The 22,855-nt window shown below is 33.2% G+C and overlaps 1 protein-coding gene across 1 annotated transcript in view; it reads left to right on the forward strand.

Moving 5' to 3' along the window:
* Positions 1 to 22,855, forward strand: part of LOC136398347 (calcium-activated chloride channel regulator 1-like) — a 39,000-nt gene that overhangs the window by 14,256 nt on the left and 1,889 nt on the right. Inside the window, exons 4-16 of the mRNA XM_066372668.1 lie at positions 4,360 to 4,484; positions 5,658 to 5,798; positions 5,996 to 6,143; positions 6,482 to 6,590; positions 8,517 to 8,694; positions 12,733 to 12,960; positions 13,963 to 14,187; positions 16,680 to 16,857; positions 18,144 to 18,244; positions 18,588 to 18,812; positions 19,407 to 19,677; positions 20,031 to 20,201; positions 20,709 to 20,948. Coding sequence (XP_066228765.1) covers positions 4,360 to 4,484; positions 5,658 to 5,798; positions 5,996 to 6,143; positions 6,482 to 6,590; positions 8,517 to 8,694; positions 12,733 to 12,960; positions 13,963 to 14,187; positions 16,680 to 16,857; positions 18,144 to 18,244; positions 18,588 to 18,812; positions 19,407 to 19,677; positions 20,031 to 20,201; positions 20,709 to 20,948 — 2,340 coding nt within the window. The remainder of the gene's footprint in view (positions 1 to 4,359; positions 4,485 to 5,657; positions 5,799 to 5,995; positions 6,144 to 6,481; positions 6,591 to 8,516; positions 8,695 to 12,732; positions 12,961 to 13,962; positions 14,188 to 16,679; positions 16,858 to 18,143; positions 18,245 to 18,587; positions 18,813 to 19,406; positions 19,678 to 20,030; positions 20,202 to 20,708; positions 20,949 to 22,855) is intronic.

Genomic DNA, 22,855 nt, shown 5'->3' on the forward strand with positions numbered 1-22,855 from the left:
CCACGGAGCGTGCCGTCTGCTGCAGGGAACCCCGGATGTTTTAAAAACTCGCTAAACAACGCAGTTATTCTCACCTAATTGGCCCATCACAACTTCTGTAGTGTTTCACATCATTCAGTTGGTGTTAATTTGAAATGTGTCAGTCAAAACTGTTGTAAAAGCTTGTTTATTTAATAAATATACATATATATATTGTATAGATATAATTGGTAAGTATTTGATTTTATTTTTATCAATATTAAACTCTTTATTAAGTACTTCTTGCATCGGGGCTAGAAAGCACTAATATTTTATAAATATTATTGGGGCTATAATAGTGCATGCACGACAATTTTAATTTTAGAAGCATAACTTTCCAGAAAATTTTGTCAAGTGGAAAAAATATAGATACCTTTTGATTTGCAGTGGTAGTGTAGTAAATATGTTATATACATTTAAATAAATATGAATTTTTAGTATACGTTTACTCTATGTCACATTGAATATATTTTAACACATACTTTAATATTAGTTTTTAATTGATCTTATTTTTATTTCTTATAGCCCATAGTAAAATGAGTGGTGCAAGCAAGAAAAAAACTCGTCAATATTCGGAGGAATATTTAAAATTTGGGTTTATACCCGCTGTTCACGATGAGCGGATTCCTTTTTGTCTTTTATGCCAGCAATGCTTGACCAACGAATCAATGAAACGAGGTCGTCTTGAGGTGCATTTGAAGGCGAAACATAGTGCTCATATTAATTCAGATTTGAGTTACTTTAAAACTTTAAAGAAAAATTTTGAATAAAGAACGACATTAAAGTCTCTATTTACTGTTCATACTTCAACTAATAATCGTGTTCTTGAGGCTAGTTATCAAATTTCTTTATTCATCACTAAAACTGGAGAAAATCACACTATAGGAGAGAATTTAATAAAACCGTCAATATCTGCATTTCTTAAAACGGTTCTTGAAAAAGATGACAAAGATGTAAAAGCTATGCCACTCAGTGACAATACTGTTAGCAGAAGAATAGACGAAATGAGTGAGGATATTGAAAAACAACTTATTGAAAAGCTGAAAACAAGAAAATTCTCCTTGCAAATGGATGAATCAACTTTGAGAGACAGTGAGGCAGTATTGATAACTTACGTAAGATATATTGATAAAGGACATTTTGCTGAAGAAATGTTGTTCTGTAAAAGATTAGAAAGCACCACTACCTCCAAAGATATATATAATAAGCTAAAAAACTACTTAGATGTCAATGATATACCAATGAAAAATATAACATCTTGTGCTACAGATGGTGCTCCCAATATGATGGGCAAGAAAAATGGCTGCTTAAAATTGATGAAAGATGCGAATCCAGAAATGATTCTTGTGCATTGTGTTACTCATAGGGAAAACTTGGTAGCTAAAAACATCTCGCCTGTTCTGAATGAAGTATTACATACAGTAATAAAGTGTGTTAATGCTATTAAAGCTAGTGCCAAATGTGAGCATCTTTTCAAGCTATTTTGTGAAGAACAAAATGAAGACCATGTGAGACTTTTACTTCATACTGAAGTAAGATGCCTATCTAAAGGAAACTGTTTGAAAAGATTTATGGAACTGTTTGATACTCTTAGTGATTTTTTAAGCGACAAACCTGAAATGAAGTATCTGTTAACAATAGATGGTAAAGCATTTGTGAGTTATTTAGCTGATAGCTTTGAAAAACTAAGTATATTAAATAAGCAACTTCAAGGAACAAATAAAACTCTTGTCAATGCAAAAGCAAAGATATTTGGTTTCATTACCAATATTGAGTTATGTCAGAAACATATTAACAACAAAAACTTTAAACAGTTTCATTGGCTCCAAAAATGTGAAATAACTGATACCGCTTTACTTGTTATTGTCAATCATTTGAATATTCTATCGGCTGATTTAAAAGAAAGATTTTCTGATTTAAAACAAATTGATTTCCTAACATGGATGATGCAGCCAATGTTAGTGGATTTGTCTGATATATCAAATATGCAGTATCAAGAAGACCTCGCAGAATTGCAAAATGATGAGTCAGTTAAAGCTTTATTTAATATCAAAGGAGCGATGGCATGGCTTTGTGAGGAAACAGAAATCAAATACCCAAATTCAACTAAATGTGCAAGAAAACTATTGCTACTGTTTCCATCTTCATTTTTAGCTGAATGTGGATTTAGTGCTATAAATGATTTACTGGTAAAAAAAAGAAATTGGCTGGATATAACACAACGTGGAGACTTGAGACTAAAGCTAACCAAATTGGAACCTAATATAAAATCTCTGTGCAGCAAGCATCAAGCGCAAGGATCACACTAAATTAAAATAATAAATTAATATAAAAAAATCTGTATTAAAATTATTTGGAATTTAAATTTCTGTTTTTCATTATATGTTTTGAAATTTTACTTACTGTGTTTTGTTAACAATTTCATAAAGATTTCTTCCTAGAACCTATCATTTATGTTTATTAAGTGAACAAATCAATTTTTTAATGTTAAAAATTATGTATGTTACATGGGGGGGACATAAAAATTTTAGAAAGGTTAAGGTGGGGCATGGCACAAAAAAGGTTGGGAAACACTGCACTAATATGAAAGAATATATGCACTCCTATGTACACTGCAGCATTATTTGCAATAGCCAGGTTTTGAAAGCAGCCCAGGTGCTCATCAGCAGATGAGTGGATAAAAAAGCAGTGGTACACTTATACAATGGAATACTATTCAACTGTAAAAACATAAGAAATCTCACCCTTTGAAACAGCATAGATAGTTGAATCTGGACAATATTATGCTAGGTGAAATAAGCCAGTCAGAGTAAGAAAAGTACGATACAATTTCACTTTTATGTGGACTCTAATGAACAAGGTAAATTAACAAACAAAATATAAACAGACTCAGATACAGAGAACAGACAGCTGTCAAACGGGAGAGCTTTTGGGATGCTGGATAAAAAAGGTGAAGAAATTAAGCAAGGAAAAGACTCAGACACAGACAAAGAGATGATGAGTAGCAGAGGGAAGGAAGGGTAGGAGGAGATAGAAGAGGGTAGAGGAGGAATACATGGTGTGGAAGGAGATTTGACTTGGAGTAATGAACACACGATACAGTATTCAGAAGATGTATTATAAAATTGTATACCTGAAACCTATATAATTTTATTAACCTATGCCACCCCAATATAATCAATAAAAATTAAAAATAAAAAAACAGCTAAATTGAGTACTTAACACCTTAGTAGTATTAAAAAGTATGACAAATGTGTTCAGCCTAATCCACATCACTAATTAAAAACTAATCTTTAGAATCAGTAAGAGAAAGAATTTCATCAAAATATTTTTATTTATTATATCTAAGCATTGCCAGAGGAAATAGGATTCTTCCATGGTTTTGCAGAAAAAGCATTTCAGTATTACGTACCTAGGAGGATTAAGTATAGTGGCAAGATTTATTGAAGCAAAAACAAAGTACTTCCCCACGGTACACCATGCCTGATATCTTCCTCCACAACCAAGTAGTTCAGATGTGTCACTGTGGAAGAAGTCCAGCTTCTGGGGCTGCAGTCACACTTGTCCCCACCAAGCCCAGGAGAAGGGACAGAACCCAGAACTAGACTGCCATGCTAATAGTCTGGCATTTAAGGCTCTAGTAGCCCAACACAGTCTCTGTTCCCATACAGTTCATGATTGATGCTGCATTTTGGCCCACATGGGTGAACAGACAGAGTGCACATGGGTGCTACTGCGATGGGCCTTTGTTAAGATTTGATTATAATTTTTTGGGTGTGGGAAGGGGTAAACTTTCTTTCAAACGTTCCAATCTCTTTCCTGGATGTTCCTGGTGCTATGCTATCCAACCCAATTCCTTTCCTGGATCTACTGGGGTCTGTGACCCTATTTTATTTTTTTTACTAGATTTTCTCAAGCTAGACTCCTTTATGGTTGCCATTTTGGCTTCTATTTTGTATTTCTCAAAGTTTTGCCTCATAATCTGGCTTCTAGTGCACACAACTGCAACCATTAATCTGTGGGAATAGGCTTGTTGTTGTTTCCCCAGGAGATTAGAAGATCAGTTTTGCTGCCTACTTGATGATTAATGTCTCTGACAAATATATCTGTCCCCGGGGGTGTCTGTGAATCTGTTGATTCTAGACTTCATCAGGCTTAGCCAGTTTTGTTTCCTTATCTATTGTTAATATCTAACTAACTGTATATGATAACACCTGTAAATATTTTGGTCTAGATTCAAATTCCCAAATTAAGTAATATAAATACTCTCCCTTGCATTCCCAATAGATTTATTGTAACATGCAAAAATGGTGTTCAGTCTGACTCCTGTTCTGTTCCTAGCTTTACATCTCTTGCCTGGAGTGAAAAGTTCAATGGTAAAGCTGAATAATAATGGATATGATGGCATTGTCATTGCAATTAATCCCAGTGTACCAGAAGATGAACAACTCATTCAAAAAATAAAGGTAAGAAAAAATTTTTTATTATTTTTATTTCAATAATTATTTTCAACTCATTTTGGCTGTCTAGTCACAAACACACCACTCATACAGTTATAACTTTTCAAAATTGCTTTGACAGTACTCATCATTCATGACAGTTTTACAGAGTATCAAAACTGTCAAGATTAATATCTGCTTAGTGTATGATTTTTCATCTATTGATAGTATTAGTCGTTCCCTTAATGAATTATTTAAATGCCAAGCTACTAATGTATTTTTCAATAAATTAAACTAACAAAAAGACCTTAAAGCTCCTGGAGAATTATTTTTAAATTTTATCTTTATAAAATTACTTTTATAAAGCTTAAATAATTAACACTTAAGCCCTAGAGGTTCTATATCTTACACATTTTTTCAGTTGTTCATATTTGTTTAACTCCAAAATACTCAAAACTCTTTTGTATGTGATCTTAAAGAAAATATTATGTATTTTTGAGGTTGATTTACTTCCTCATTTTATTTGTGTTATCCAGCATAATAAAATACTATATATCTAACACTTTAATATATACTATCTTCTTTGATACTCCCAATATCCCTGTGATGGTCAAGAACAGAGATGATTACCCTTGTATTAATGAGAGAGGTGATTTGTAGTCATACAATAAATGGTAAAACTAGGACTTGAAACCAAAGAGGCATATATATTTTTATTTTCATCACTGCTTGGTAAAAGTTTGCCTTTTATGAACACACTCTGTATGAGAATACAACTCAAAATAAATCTAGCAGATTTACTTTCCATTAAGAGCAAGTACAGAATCTACAAAACTTTAAAATCTCAACCTAATTACAAGTACCTTCATTTAATTAAACAAGACAATTTGCCAATAAGCTCCCAGTCTTAAACATCTTTATATCTTGCCCAGCACCCTCACCACCCCCTCCAAACTGTAATGCTGAATGCAGGTCTGTGTAAATTAAAAAATAAGAATTATTTTTGAGAATATAAAAATGAAAAGTTCACATACCAGAGAGATATGGTAAAATTCAACCTATTTTTCAGTTAGTCTTTAAAAAAATGTTTGGGGAAACGGAGGATGGATTTGTGTTTCTTGTATGTACTATACTGTATATACACTTTTAGGATCATTTCATTGTGAAATTGTTACCACAAGGTATTTTAAATTTTGTCAGGAAATGGTAACTGAAGCTTCTACTTACCTGTTTCAAGCAACCAAACGAAGAATTTATTTCAGGAATGTAAGCATTTTAATTCCAATGACCTGGAAGTCAAAATCTGAGTACTTAATGCCAAAACGAGAATCATATGACCAGGTAGGGTATTTTATCTAGCTGCTAAAATATTTCTACTTCCTGTGCTTTTTAAAAATTAGCACTCATAATATTTTATTAATTACTAATCACTACTTTAGTAATTAAATTAATAACATTACTTGTCTTAATTTAGATAAATAATTCTTTATTTTTATTGCTCTTAAGATCTGTTTTGGTTTGTTTGTTCTGCCTTTTAGGCAGACGTCATAGTTGCTAATCCTTACCTAAAATATGGAGATGATCCCTACACACTTCAATATGGACAATGTGGAGACAAAGGACAATACATACATTTTACTCCAAAATTTTTGTTGACTAATAATTTCCCTATCTATGGATCACGAGGTAAAGATATCTACTTTATACTTCTATATTTATTTCCACCTGAAACAAATATAACACTGGATTAAAGGTATTTTCAAAGATTTTGAAAGGAAAAAAATAGGTCTTAATACTTTGAGATATACTAGTTATGTTCAACCTAACTATATTTTTCAATGTGTTTATAAAAATATTAGTGATTTACTGGTATTAACCCATTTCAACCTTTTTGGTTTAATGGAAGTTGCCAATTTCTAGAGTTCCTTGACTCAATTATGTTGAGGACATGGGGCAGAATAAGAAAACTTAATTAAAACAACATTGTAAATATAAATTTTGTAAGTGTTAATATTCTCTCATAGGCAGAGTATTTGTCCACGAGTGGGCCCATCTTCGATGGGGAGTATTTGACGAGTACAATATGGATCAGCCATTCTATATTTCCAGCAAGAACACTATTGAGGCAACAAGGTATTGTTGTACTGAACAAATAAGTTTTAAAAATTTTTACCTGTGACTTTTTACTCTTTATACTAGGCAAAGAAAGGCTATCTCAGTGGCTGAATGCTCATACAGTTAATTACAATATCCAACCTACTCCACTGGAGATGTCTAACCACTGGGAATTCCACTTTGGAATTAAAATCAATAAAGAATTGGGAATAAATGTAATGTTCATGAGGATTGTACAAAAATATTTTACTGACACAGAAAAAAAAGGAAAAATCTGTAGTTTAAACTTTTAGATATTGAAGAATTGGAGTTCAAGTTTCTACTCAATTTTTTATTCCAATAGATGATTCTATTCCATTGAAATCTGTTGAAGTACTAGAGCTTCATGTCAAAGATATTTATTTTTATTTAATCTTGAGCTTAAAGAAAAAAGAGTACTTTTCAAGGGGATAAGTAAGAAAATTGATCTTTTAAAGAAATATAATTCTGGGTAGATTTATACAGGTACTATTTATTAATAGATGAGATAATTAAATTATAAACACATAGAATATTTAAAGAATATTAAAGAACAATAGAAATTGATATAATAAAAAATGCCTTTGGGATAAAAAATATACATATGAAGCGATAAAATATCCCCTAATATCTGTATGCAGTATATATATTAGAGGAAAAAGCTGTAATAGAAAAATGACTATTCCCATCTTCTTTGTGTTGTTTGCTTAATCTCTACTGAGCAGCTTAGAGTCTCATATGAACTAGTCTCGACCAAAGATATTCATTCCTCGACCACATCCCACACAACTTCTCCCAAAACTACCTTCCTTATTCAACATTATTATTCACCCTTCAAGACACAGTTTAAATGTTTCTCCCCTAAATATCTTTTCTCTCCCTCCATTTGTGTTAGATATCCTTGACAGTATTCCTAAAGGAATATGCATGGACTTTCCTCACACTGGGCAGGAATTGTCTGTGTAATTTTATTTTTCCCCATAGACTTCAAGATCCTTGAGGACTGATATTTTGCTTAATCCCCTGGCCATGGGCCTGGCACAAAGTATGTAAAAGGTAAACAAAGAATGTATCAGACAACAAATTTTTAATGAATGAATAAAAAATAAGTGTCCTTATCTGTCAATAAAAGAGACATATTAGTAAAAACAAGTAACTAAAATAACACTTGCTGAGCTCCTACTGTGTGCCAGGCACTTTGAATAGAGAATTAATGCTATAAAGTTTAACATTAACACAAAATGAAGGTAAATATTGCAGATAAACAGAAACTCTTTAGACTCTTGTACACATACCTCACTTCTCATTCCCTGACAGGCACTTGAAAATTATCTTATAAACAGAATGGTGAATGCACAAGTATTTCAAAGCAGGGTTTATTTTTACTTCTTCTTCAATCTAGCTCAGCAGTTTTCAAATTGTAAATTTAAAAAGGCTGTAAACACAAGACCACCCATGATTTTTTGTGTATGGTATACATACATACATGTACATATAGTACCTATATAGTAATATGTGTGTGTACATATATATGTGTATGTGTGTAATATCCATAAAAATTTAAGAGGGTTTTAATCGTAATGTTGACTCTCCTCTCCTTACTAGGAAGAAGTTCTTCTGTATCTCTTAACTCTTTTAATCTTCAAAACAACCCTCTGAGTTAGGAATTATCATCTTTAGCTTAACATAACAAGAATAATATATCTATTGATCACATTAATAAGCAACAAACACTAATAAATATGAACTAATACCACTGTTCTTGTAGAATTCAATGGAAAGTAGGAGTAGGACACTGAGCCTACTTCTGTCAAAATGGTACATGACCTAGAGCTTTTGTCATGGACATGAAGATTTTAACACGTTAGGCTGTTCATGATTTGTTTAATTATCACATATAAATGTAACCTAATTCTTTCATTACAGATGTTCAACTTATATTACTGGAACGTACAAGGTTGAAAAGATATGCCGGGGAGAGCGCTGTACGAAGCCATGTGGACATGACTCACAAACAGGGCTCTATGAAGCAAAATGTAAATTCATCCCAGAAAAATCCCAGTCTGCAAGGGAATCCATAATGTTTATGCAAAGTCTCAATTCTGTAAGTACATTATTTTTCAAATCTCACACAGGAACTCTTTGGAAAAAATTGATTAGGGAAGCTGGATTTTCTTCTATGAAATTATGTATACACCAATAGAAATGAAAGAAATTACTCAATTAACAGCTTCTTTCACCAACTTGTGTCAAGAGGTGTTTGGAAAATATCCTGTCCTTTCTTATTAACCCATTACTTTTCTTCAGATGTAAAACTGTACCATTATCATTGGTGTCACATAATTTCTTATAACATTCCCTCCCTCATTTGACTCTGTAGACCTCTGACTTAAACTACAACTGAATTCTCCCTTTTAAATGTTACTCAGACTACTTTTACAAAGTAATTCATTCTGTAGTTTTGAAAAGCATTAACATTGCAGATTTTCCATTATCTTTACACTAAACCACAACAACCTATTGCAAATGATATTGTGAAAACATATACAGCTCTGTCTCTAAGGAACACTTAAAGAAAAAATATTCACAATCACCTACCTGACCAATTAAAAATTAACAACACAATATTTCAAGTTCCAAAGCTAATTTTGACCTGAAATATCTGGTTTAAGTGTATAAAGCTCAGTGAATGAGAACAGGTGACTTGAAGTCAGATAAATTTTATATTAAAACTCAGTCTATCACTTGACTAGGCGGTGGCACAGTGGAAAGAACATCGAACTGGCCTGACCTGTGGTGGCGCAGTGGATAAAGCGTCGACCTGGAAATGCTGAGGTCGCCGGTTCGAAACCCTGGGCTTGCCTGGTCAAGGCACATATGGGAGTTGATGCTTCCAGCTCCTCCTCCCCTTCTCTCTCTCTCTGTCTCTCCATTCTCTCTGTCTCTCCTCTCTAAAATGAATAAATAAAAAATAAAAAATAAAAAAAAATTTTTTTAAAAAAAAAAAAAGAAAGAACATCGAACTGGGATGTGGAGGACCCAGGTTCGAGACCCCGAGGTCGCCAGCTTGAGCGCAGGCTCATCTAGTTTGAGAAAAGCTCACCAGCTTAGACCCAAGATCACTGGCTCGAGCAAGGGGTTACTCAGTCTGCTGTAGCCCCCTGGTCAAGGCACATATGAGAAAGCAATCAATGAACAACTAAGGTGTTGCAATGAAAAACTAATAATTGATGCTTCTCATCTCTCTCCGTTCCTGTCTGTCTGTCCCTGTCTATCCCTGTCTCTGACTCTCTCTCTGTCTCTGTAAAAAGAAAAAAAAAAGAAAAAACTCTGTCATCTTCAAGCTGTGTCATGATGAGCAAACTATTAAATCTGAGTTTTAGTTCTCTCATCTTTTAAATGGGAATTATAATACTTGGTTCACAGTGTCATTGTTAGGTATATAAGTATTATCACTGTGCTTAGTTAGCATAAGGTGAATAAAAAATAAATATTTAATTTTTTAAATTTATAAAACATTTGGATAATGGTCAATTGTCTCTTTCCTTGAATAAATCCAATCTAAACTAATGCAAACAGTACAGTAATCTAAAAAAAATTTCTAAACATGTTAAAATATTTTTTAATATGAAACAGATGAAAATTATCAAAAACAAGTAAAAATATGACTAAATAAAAAGAAGCAAATTTTCATATACCAAATCACTGTCAACAAATCTCTGCCAACAAATACTCCCATTAAGTGAAGATTTTTTAAAAAATCTATTGTTTACAATAAAATTTAAAATCATTTTGAAATGTAAGACATTAAAGGTGAAGGTCTCAGGTAAAATATAGACTTGATATTTTCTTCTAAAATTCTTAAATAGATTCAATTAGATATTAAAGTAGAAATGATTTTCCAGCCAACTAAAGCTCCCATCTGGAAATATTTGAAATATGAGTTAAGAAAACTCATGTTAACTGCTGAATCGACATCAGCAAAGATTAGCCAAATAATTCAGCATTCAAATAGACATCAGATCATGTTACAAAGGAAGATAATTGGAATATGTACTGTCTGTAGTAAACTATAAATCCCAAAAGCATTGGACAATTAGAACATAACTTATGCTGCCTACCTGGGAGATATATAATAATGAAGAATATCATGTAGTTGAAATAGAGTTATTTTCGGAACAAACTGGGACTAATGTTGCCTTTCCCTTTCAGCCAATTCATGAGACACAGGGACTGAGTAGGTGTAAGAGGGTCTTTAATGCAAATTGCCAGCAATTTGAGAAGGCAGGGAACTCAGGTCTGAAAAACAGCCTTAACAGTCTAGCTGACTGGCGGGTTTGTATATTTTGGGGGAGGTTAGTAATTCATTACAGAGCATGCTGTTAATCACATAGCAGTGTGCAGGAGATGGGAGTCCAGATACAGAGATGCCTACCCAGAATGTCCTTCTGACACAGACACGGGTTTATCTGGCATCTTTGATGTTGCTCCACAAAAGCTTGGGTCTGGCAGGGGTTCTGGGAACCATCCACAAGAGATTCTTTGCTTTTGCAAGAGGGATTCTCAGTATTCTTAGGCAACAAAGATCAAGGTTGGTTAACTAAGCTTTTAGTTATCTACAGTGCATTACCTCCTAGCAGGAAGGCCTGTCTGAACTCTTACAAGAAATTATTGTAATTTAATCCCTTACATAATCCCCTATCACTATAACTAAAAGCTACTATTCCTGAAGTCCAATTTATAACATTTAGTTTCCCCTATCAAAGAAGGGAACTAATTATATAAAATATGACTCAGATATAAATACTCTACTTTAACCACACATCTTGTCCAGAAGAACACTAACTGTGCTGCTACAAGCAAAGGATGGCGAGCAAGAAGCAAGAAAGGAAACTGAAACAAGAAATTCTGACTAAAACTAATGGGTTCAGATTTTAAATTATCAGCTTCAAGCTGAAAATGAAATCAATTCAATTGTTCCAGAAGATATATCTACCAATTGTGAAGGACAAAATGGAGTGAGAGAGTAGTGGAGGCAGGGAAGCCAGTTGGCAGGCCATGGCAATAAGCAGATAAGAGACCAGAAGGCCTGAATCCCTGAATAAAGGCAGAGGCAAAGGCAGAAAGACCGAATTTGAGAGGCATTTTCTATCAGAAAGACTTGATTATGAATCATTGTTCTTATTGAAAACTACACTTTTTTCACCATCCAATATAATGCTTTCTGGAAAATATAAATCAGAACCATACCAGAAGGAAAGCAAATTCTTAAAACTTAAAGAAAATGTATCCAAATTTAATAATTTAGTTCTAAATCTGAGTTTACTTCTGAAGACTTAATATTGCAAAGACATTTTTTAAAAATGAAACGACATTTCTATAAGTACAGTATTTCATATAAGCTGAAACTTACTGCAAGATAAACTTTTTCCTGAATGCTACACTAGCTTATGGGAGCATTTTTCCAAGTTACTAAGTCTTTTTAACTTGAGGACTTTCACAGATTCTAAGTAATGAGACATCATTTAGCAGAATTCCTGGATAAAACTCACCGTTGCAACAGAAAGAGACACAATCATATTTCCTCATTTTTTTCCCTGCATTTCCATTACTTTACAGGAGTATTGTTTAACTTATGTCAGTGTTCACCACAGCCAATAAGAATGCTAGCTGTGAGAATATCTCTTTTCAAGTTTTTCGAACAACTATAAAGAGATAGAAAATCCTTAGGCAACTAAAGAAGGCCATTTTTATCCCACTTTTAGGGGCAACTAGAAAACACTGCAAATCCTGTCCCTTTTCCCATTAAACTTCATTCAAGGCTTGAGTCCTCCAAGGGTCTAGAAGGGAAACTTAGAAGTTAACTTAAGCAGTTGTGCCAGCCATCGCCACCCCACACTGCCATGATCTACCTATACCTGAAAGAATCCCCCGAAGCATTCCAGGGCATATTCACGGTTTTACTTTGCTTCCTCTCCACTCAAATATGCAAAATACATGTCAGATGTTAGATTATGAAATTATTTTTAATTGTCAGGAGATAAAATATGTGGAGTATGTAATTGCTGAATGGTTGGAAAGGAAGGTAATACCTCACCAGTCACCATAATATCATCTTCTCACCGTTTTTTTTTCCCCCCAGGTGACTGAATTTTGTACAGCAGAAACACACAATACAGAAGCTCCAAACCTACAAAACAAAATCTGCAACCACAGAAGCACATGGGATGTAATCAAGGGCTCTGATGATTTTCAGAATGCATCTCCCATGAAAGGAAAGAATCCACCACCTCCTCCTACATTTTCTTTGCTCAGGACCAAACAACGAGTAGTCTGTTTGGTACTCGATAAATCTGGAAGCATGAGTTCAGTAAGGCATTTATTTGTTAGCTCTCTTAAATTAAGTATTTAAGCTAATAGAAATATAGTTTAACCTTAATTTAGCTTTACTAAACAAATTGAAATATATATTTATTATTAATAAACTTTACTGTAGTAATTTATATGGACAAGAAGAGATTTTTAAAAAAGTAATTGTTATAGTAAGGTTACTGACTTATAAATAATGTTTACTTTTAAATTTTTGGTTCTAACAAATAAATAATATAACTGAAGAAAAAGTAAAATTTTAAATCATCCATAATTCCAGCATTAAGCATTATGTCATTACAGTGATTTTTCAATTTGTGCCATTTATTGCTCCACCTCAGAAATGTGATTACATTTTGTATGTTTTATAATATGAATATTTTTTACTTACTATACCTTAAACACATCCCAGGAAGAAAAATAATTCCATAACACTATTTTTTAATGATTTTATCATATGCATATACCATAATTTAGTCAACTATTATTGAACTGTTATTGAATATTTTAGATAACTTCAAATTATTGATAAAAATTATGTTGCCATGAATATTACTGTATGCATTATGAAAATATTTCCTTAGCAGAAATTCCTGAATTTAAAACTATGAAATATTTAAAAACATATAGATTTTTATGGCTTTTTCAATGAGAACACTCCTGATTTTTAAACTTTTTCTTTAATATTATTTCTATTTAATAAGTAAAAAAATTAAATTCTAAAACATAGCAAACTGCACAGGCTAGATAGCTTGGTTGGTTAGAGCATCGTTCTAACGTGTAGTTTGGCACTTCGGTCTCCTGTCAGATCACATACAGGAACATATCAATGTTCTTATTTGTCTATTTCTCTCTCCCTTCTTCTCTCTCTAAAATAAATAAATAAATAATTTAAAATATAGTAATCAAATATTATTATGATTTCGGCACACAAACAACTTGGTCTTTCAACAATATGCCAAGATTTGAGGAGACTCTGGAATTGTTCATACTTTTCTTACAGGATGACCGTCTCTTTCGAATGAATCAAGCAGCAGAACTATACTTGATTCAAATTATTGAAATGGGATCATTGGTTGGGATGGTCACATTTGATAGTACGGCTACAATCCAAAATTATCTTACAAAAATAACCAATGATACTGCTTACCGAAGTATCACTGCGAATCTGCCTCCAGTAGCTGAGGGAGGAACTTCAATCTGCGGAGGCCTCACAGCTGCATTCCAGGTAAAATTTTTAGATGCTTTATAAAATATCGTTTGTCATTCCTATTAGATTTTAATATTTTCCAACCATATTTGAACAAGGATCATGAGCTCACAGGTCCTTCATTTAAAATATATTTTTTAAAAATTACTCTCGCACATCTGTTGTTTAAGCTGGAGCCTCTCTGTGTTAAACTGGGGAGTGGTTAAGCGAGGGAATAAAAAACCCCGGGTGTACACAGTCATTATGATTTCACTGAGGAATTCCCCATTTCTTTAACACTTCCAAAGTATGAATCTGTGGGAGTAGAAAATATTCTGTTAAGGGGATTGTGAAAGAAAATAATCAGTAATATCTCTGTATTACAGAATAAGAAAAACCCAGTTTATCAAGTTAAATTGATATTTAATAATCACAAACACAGAGGTAGTTCCTCAAGCAATATAGTGCCAAACCCAAGACACACGGGTGGAGGTTTAATGAAATGAAACTGTGAAATCAAAACTTGGGAGTGACTTTTGAACCTCTGGTACTCATTTGAATTTTTTCCAAACTAAAATTAGCCTATATTTAAGCTTACTTATTGTCATTCTTTAAGTCACAAAACAGTAAACTGCTGTCCTTCATTGTTCCTTTAAATTGCCTCAGCTAAAATGTAGAGGTTGTTACTCTTATCTACACCACTGATTGACACTTTTTAGCTTTCTTCATGATGTCTACATTTTGTAAATTATATTGGTTTAAGAAAGCATGAGGCTCTGGATTCAGAGAAATCTGAAACTCTGGCTCTATTATTTATTAGTTAAATAATCTTGGATAAGATACTCAACTCAGAAACTCTATTTCCTCAACCAAGGAAATGTGGAAAATAATAGTACCTAACTCATTTAATTGTGACAATTATGTAAGATAAGTAAGTGCTCAAGAAGAATTGCTGTTATTGTAATAACCATAATTATTATTAAATATATATATAGGGTGTGGCAAAAGTAGGCTTACAGTTATAAATATGGAAGAATATATTCTTGTATTACTATTAATTATTATATTATCGTTCATACAAACAACTGTAAATCTACTTCTGTCCCATGCTATATGTCTATTCACTGAAAATATTACAGTACTACATATTCAAAATGTGTCTTTGCACATAATGGTTTATACATGTTTCTCTTAATATACTTTGATATCTTATATTTTGACTACAGTCTATTGTTGAGTAGATCTGTCAAATCACATTCAAAGCTATAAATACCTATTTAATTACTTATGTAATAAAACCATATTAATATATAAGCATTTCACTTACATAATCATTGCAAGAATAACTAAAATATATTGAGCATATTCTACATTAACTATGTTAAATGCTTTATACTCATGATCTGATTTTATCTTTACCATTTCTTATTCAGTTGGAGACTATTAAAATGCACTTTTTGCACATAAGGAAACTATACTCAGGGTAATGAAATATCTTTCTCAAGATCATATTTAATAGCCATATTGTGGATTCAAAACCTAATCTTTTTCTAATTTATTAATTCATTAATTTTTAAAGAGAGAATAGGGGGGAAAGATAGAGAGAGAGAGAGAGATCAATTTGCAGTTCCACTTAACGGTATTTATGCATTCATTGGTTGATTCTTGCATGTGTCCTGACCAAAGATTGAATCCACAATTTTGGAGAATTGAGATGACACACTAACTAACTGAGTTACCTAGCCAGGGCCCAAAACCTGTTTTATCTTACTCCAAAGTCTAAAAAGTTGATTATCACACAGAGCTATTTATTGAACTCTATCATATATCAAAGAGAGAGAGAGAGAAAAAGAGAGACAGAAAGAAGGCTGACTAAACACTAGCTCTTCTATTCAGCCAATGGCCATGCTGGAATTTACCCTCAATATGTCTGACTAAAGATCTTAGCCAATACTCTTGGAAGAAGTCAAGAAAAAACAAAAAAAATAATAACAATGTGATACTTGATTAATGTATGAACTTCCTTCTTCATGATAGGTCAGTGTTTTTTTCAGGAAATCATGAGATTCTTCAATGATCAACTGGAATCCCTACAGGCAGATGCCACATCATTTAACATTGCACTCGTGCCTTTAGGCATAAATTTGCAAATGCTGTCTAGTCAGCAGCCTTCTAAATCTGCCTTGGTCATATACTTCTACCACAGTATCTCTTAGGACAATAATAGTAGTACACTGAGTACTTACTATGTGCTAGGCATTGTCCTAAGTGTTTTATTTTTCCTTTCTTTGGTAGTTTGAGTATATTTAAAAAGAAGAGATCTATTAACACCTTATCTTTGGAAGCCTACAAGATCATTGGGCATTATACTCATTTCCATACCAACTCAGCCTGGAATGACAGTAGTTTATTTTGCCTACTCTGATGCATAGGCCTAAAACTTCTCTAAGAGTAAAGAATAAGTTTATTTTTAGTTTAAATCTATTTAGATATGATCTTCTCCATTTGATAGTTTGGTTTTTCCCTATCAGGCAATTATCCAAAGTAGCCAGAGCACTTCTGCTTCTGAAATCATATTATTGACAGATGGGCAAGATGATCAAATAAGCTCATGCTTTGAAGATGTGAAACAAAGTGAGGCAATCATCCACACCATTGCTCTGGGGCCTTCTGCTGCCAAAGAACTGGAGATCCTTTCAGATATGACAGGTAAAACTTTGGAACATAATTGAATAGAAAATACATTTTCAGTCTCCCCCATTTTAAGGCCTCTTTCTCTTAAACTACAAAACTGCTCAAAAGTTTCCTATCCTAAAAATTCATCTCGGCCCTGGCCGGTTGGCTCAGTGGTAGAGCGTCGGCCTGGCATGCGGAGGTCCCGGGTTCGATTCCCGGCCAGGGCACACAGGAGAAGCTCCCATCTGCTTCTCCACCCCTCCCCCTCTCCTTCCTCTCTGTCTCTCTCTTCCCCTCCCGCAGCCGAGGCTCCATTGGGGCAAAGATGGCCCGGGCGCTGGGGATGGCTCCTTGGCCCCTGCCCCAGGCGCTAGAGTGGCTCTGGTCGCGGCAGAGCGACGCCCCGGAGGGCGTGCCGGGTGGATCCTGGTGGTCGGTGCATGCGGGAGTCTGTCTGACTGTCTCTCCTCATTTCCAGCTTCAGAAAAATACAAAAAAAAAAAAATCATCTTTGTCACTTTGTCCTTATTCTTCAAGTTAATCTTATCTTTTCTCCCCCCTCACTTCTCTCTATTTCTACCTATACTGATTTCTTCTGATAATAGTCAGCATTTGTTGTCTTTATTCATTTCTTACCATTTTCTATCAATAAATCCACATTGAAACTTCTTCCCAAATAGTTCCTAATGACTTACTCAACTGCAATTCCAAAATTCTTCCTCAGTGTCAGTCCTGCTCAGACCTACAGAAAAGAGAAACATAAAAATGGAAACCTAAAGAATACGAGGTTATATGTAGTTAGAATCCTGATAATAAATCTTGCCTTCTGCAACCCATTCTTTTCTAACTCTTCACACCTAAGTAATCTCTCTCTTCATTAACATTTATTTATTTATTGTACTTTATTCTAAACTGTAATTTTCTAATTGTTTTTGGTATATCATAAACACAACTAGAAAATAAGCTGGAGATTCAGAAATTTGTCTTAAATTTTATTTTTACCATATTATTTAGTTATTACATCATCTTTACTAATGTGGCAGGTTCTTGCTACATGATTGATGTAAAAACAATTATATATGGCCAGTTCCTTACATTTTCTTCATTTTAACTTATTTTGAGCAAAGTTCTAGTTATTATAGTACTATATCTTGATACTGAAGTACAAAAGTTTCTAATATTCTGGGAAATTCATCTTTGATAATTTTTAAAATGAAATTTAAAAATATATCCTAAAGTATACTAATAATAGCACAATTAAAATATGAAGAGCCCACTTAAAATTAGTATTATAAAATTAAATTTATGTCCATTTTTAGGAGGACATCGTTTTTTTGCCAATAAAGACATAAATAGCCTTATTGATGTTTTCAGTACAATTTCATCTAGAAGTGGGAGCATCACTCAGCAAGCAATTCAGGTCTGTATTACAGAATGATTCCTTGCTTTTTCACATTTGTAATAAACTTCTATCATACTAAAAAGTAAAAAATGCTTTTGACTGAAAATATTTCAAGTGTGCAGAGGGAAAAATATCCTCGCTGAATTTGTCTTTGTGGAACAATTACAGCTACTTTTTCTTTTGTCTTCTATATTCTTAGTTATAAATGCTTTCTATTGACAAAATATTTCAAAATAATTCTTAGTAATTTTAATTGAAATTCTAAAAGTAAATTCAGAATTCTTCTAAACTGACCAAACTTTGTGATTTTATTATCTATAGTAACAAATGGTTTTATGTGTCTTTTATTTTGATGTGACAGCTGGAAAGTAAAGCCTTAAGAATTACGGGAGGGAAATGGATAAATGGTACGGTGCCTGTGGATAGTACAATTGGAAATGACACCTTTTTTGTTGTCACTTGGACAATACAAAAGCCAGTAATTCTTCTCCAAGACCCAAAAGGAAAGAAATATAAAACCTTAGATTTTAAAGAAGATAAATTAAATATTCGATCTGCCCGTCTTCGAATACCAGGTAGTGCAGAGGTAAGAATATTCTTTTATTTTTTCCATTCTATATCAATCAAACATCTTAAGTATTGTCAATATTTAAACAGTATCTGTCATAAAAGGAAAACAAATAAAATAATTAGAGCTTTGGCCTGGCCAATGGCTCAGTGGATAGAGCGGCAGGCCCAGTATATGGATGTCCCAGTGCCATTCCCAGTTAGGACACACAGGTGAAGTGACGATGTACTTTACCCACCCCTCCCTCTTCCACATTTATTCTTCCGCTCCTGCAGCAGTGGCTCGAACAGTTTGAGCATGACTCAAGGCACTGAGGATAGCTCCATTGGAGCACCTCAGTCTCAGGTGCTAAAAATGACTCAGTACTCGAGCCTTGGCCCTCAATGGTGTTGCCCAGTGAATCCCAGTTGGGGCACATGCAGGAGTCTCACTATCTTTCCTCCTCTCACCTAGAAAAAAATTAGAAATTAATATCCATACTACTTACTAGCTTATAAAAATCATACATTTAAATCATTACTATTACTCTTCTTAAATGTCTAAATAATTTTATATCCCCAACAAGGTAAAAAAATATTACAAAATCTCTCAAATAGGTTTTTTCTTTTTTAGACGGGTACTTGGGCTTACAGCCTTTTAAATAAACATATCAAACCTCAAACGGTAACGGTGACTGTGACTACTCGAGCAAGAAGTCCTACCTTACTCCCAATAACTGCAACAGCTCACATGAGTCGAAATACAGCAAATTACACCAGCCCAATGATTGTTTATGCACGAATCAGTCAAGGGTTTTTGCCTGTTCTGGGAGCCAATGTAACAGCCTTTATAGAAAACAAAGATGAACATCAAGTAACGTTGGAACTTTGGGACAACGGTGCAGGTAATAAGAATCTGCATCCACTTCCACTGAACTTACAGTTTTACTACCAATCAATTAGCAGTCAGTATTTCCTGTGCATGCTAATGAATCATATTTTTAAGTGAATTCAATTAAATGTTAATGCTTTTGAGATGTCCTACTCAGTTACCTTGACTAGATGTAGAAATAAGCACATTATCTTCTTTAAATTTTATGAACAATTTATTTTTCCCATGGAATTTGAGAGTAGAATGTTTCTCCATTTTTATTAGTGTCATTGTTTTGCATATGCTTTCTCCAGTTTAGGTTTGTAAACAATTAGAATTGTCATTTTTACTCTGTTGAATGACTGATTATTGCCTTTCAATATCAAGGAGCTGATACTGTAAAAAATGATGGCATCTACTCAAGATATTTTATAGATTACCATGGAAATGGTAGATACAGTTTAAAAGTACGTGCCCAGGCAAGAAAAAAGATGGGTAGGCTAAGTTTAAGACAACGACACAACCAAGCTCTGTATGTACCAGGTTACACAGAAAATGGTAAGTGGTCTTAAAATAGAAACATATTCTTTGTTAAGGTGAATAACGTGTCAAGCATGGAAAATATAATGTACTATGGAGAACCTAAGTAACAGCTATAAAATCATGCATGTTTCAAAACCATAGTTATACAATGGACCTAGCATTGAGCTATGCTTCCAACATGATGTGCTTATACCCCTTCAGTTCATTTCATTTACATTGAAAAAAATTTACTGAGCCTCTCTTATGTGGCAAGCATTGTGCTAAATGCTCGAGCAACAGAGATAGGAAATAAGACATCACCCTTGTTCTCAAAGAATTTACATTTAAGTGGTAAAGAGTAAAAGTAGATTAAAAGATCTTTCTAACATTGTGTGTCTCTTCACCAACTTTAACATTCAACAATATACAAGTATTTTTTTCACTGAAAGCTATAAATATTAGCCTTCTACATTGCAAGATGAGATTACAAGATAAGAATAGATATGGCAATGGAATAAGTTACAAAAATACTATTTTTATCAGGTATAATTATATTGAACCCTCCCAGACCTGAGGATGATGATGACATGGAAGAAGCAGAAGTAGAAGACTTTAACAGAGTAACCTCTGGAGGCTCCTTTGTTCTGTCTGAAATTCCTCCTTCTGGTGATCATACTCAGATATTTCCACCCAGCAAAATTACAGACCTCACAGCTAAATTTAAAGAAGATTTTATTCAACTTTCATGGACTGCTCCTGGCAATGTCTTTGATTTAGGAAAAGGTAATTTTTTTTTTTTGGAAAAGGTAATTTTGATATTATATTTTAAAATATACTAATAGAAACCCCATTGTCTTTCACTTGCTAAGAATTATCTACTGTCCTATTTATAAATAATGTGTGGAGTGTCTACTATGAAAAATTATTCACTTATTTTTCAGGTGTGAAATTGAAACTTTACAAGATAATTAACTGCCCTTGATTTTTTCTATATTTAATAACTTAACAAGTCTCACCCACTCCTGTCTGATTCTCTTGGGTCAAACTCTCTCTCACAATATGAACCATCTTAGAAATAACTTTAAGAAAATAGTTAATAACTTTCTGTTTCATTCTTTTCTCTCTAACAAGTTTTTCTTGTACAATTTTATTCATTTATTGATTTGTTTGAATTTTCAAACAAAGCAGAATTCCTAAGAGTTAATCCCTACTCTCAACATTCAGGTGAGTGCAGAAGACAATTTATACAAGTAAATAGATAACTTTACAGAACATGATAAGTGACATGTATTATAAAAGCACAGAGGGATATGGCAGCACATTGAAAGACTACAAATTCCTGGTTGTAGGTAGGACCATAGAGTATATCTTAAACAGCTTTCCAAGGAAGTCTACCCATGACCTAAGAGTTGAAGATGAGGACAATTAGCCAAGTTAATTGAAGATATCCCTTTGAAAAGAGAGGATCTTAGGCAGAGAAACTCAACTAGTTTGGAAGTTCAAGCCATGGAGTTTGAATAAAGTTCAAGGCCAAATATCTCATTCATTCAAAGTCTCTTACAATAAATTGCCTCATTTCAAAAGATTTAATCATTTTCACCATCACTTTCAATTTACTTGAGTTTCATTATGTATTGAATGGCTATCCTATTCCAGTATTTGCTAGACTAGTAGATTCATATGAGATAAATCCAATCTCTCCATTTTCCTTTAAAGGTAGAAAATTAAAATGAAAACAACATGCATTATCAAAATACACAGTATCTCATGAGCTGTCAGTGCTAAAAAGCCACATGTTCAGTACTCTTTCTCTTAGGTTACAATAAAATCCTCATTGAATACTCTCAATAGAAAATATGCTTTTTAATCTTTCATTTTCTATATAGCATTTTTGGAAGCTATATTCTTTTTATCATTATTATACAAAAAAAAAATTCTAAACCAAAGAAAACATAGACTACCCATGAAGAGCTCTTTTCTACTTCAGTATGAATAACTCATCATAACAACTTCTGAAATACATTATTTTTCTTTAATATGACCCACAAATAAATAGCAGAATTAAAAAAAAAGAGAGTTCCACTAGTAAAGTCTCAAATAAATTTGCCTGACCAAATATTTAGTTATAAATTACAGTCAATGCCAACACTTCAGTTCAAGATTGGGTTCATACTAAATGTCCTTTATTCTGATTATACAAACTAAAAGAATGAAGAATGCATTATACTTGGGCACTGAGAAAGGAAGAACTTCACTGTGTTTAACCACAAATGTCTAAGATAGGCAGGCTCTTTGGTGACAAATAAAAGCTTGAAGTTACTATCAAATATTGCTCTGTCTTGCAAAACAATGTGGTAGCAGTATCCCAAAGAATAAATGAATATCTATATAATCTCAAGTGAAGTACTTAAGTTCTCTGTAACCCAATTTTCATATCCATAAATATGCTAATTGGTCTAAATGACTAAAACATTTAGAGGTAATCCTAATATTTTATGATTCTCTTATTCCATCATTTGGAGCATCAACTTAATAACTATGTTGTTGACCAACAAGTAATTTAGTAAGTCAGATATGTGCCCAAAACAGTACCACATACTCCAATTGATAGAAGAAAAAAACATTTAAATCATAGGTTTTTCCCTCAATAATAAAATGATCTATTCAAAAAGATAAATTGAACCTCAATT

This window comes from Saccopteryx leptura, chromosome 3, assembly GCF_036850995.1.
Source record: "Saccopteryx leptura isolate mSacLep1 chromosome 3, mSacLep1_pri_phased_curated, whole genome shotgun sequence".
Lineage (NCBI taxonomy): Eukaryota > Metazoa > Chordata > Mammalia > Chiroptera > Emballonuridae > Saccopteryx > Saccopteryx leptura.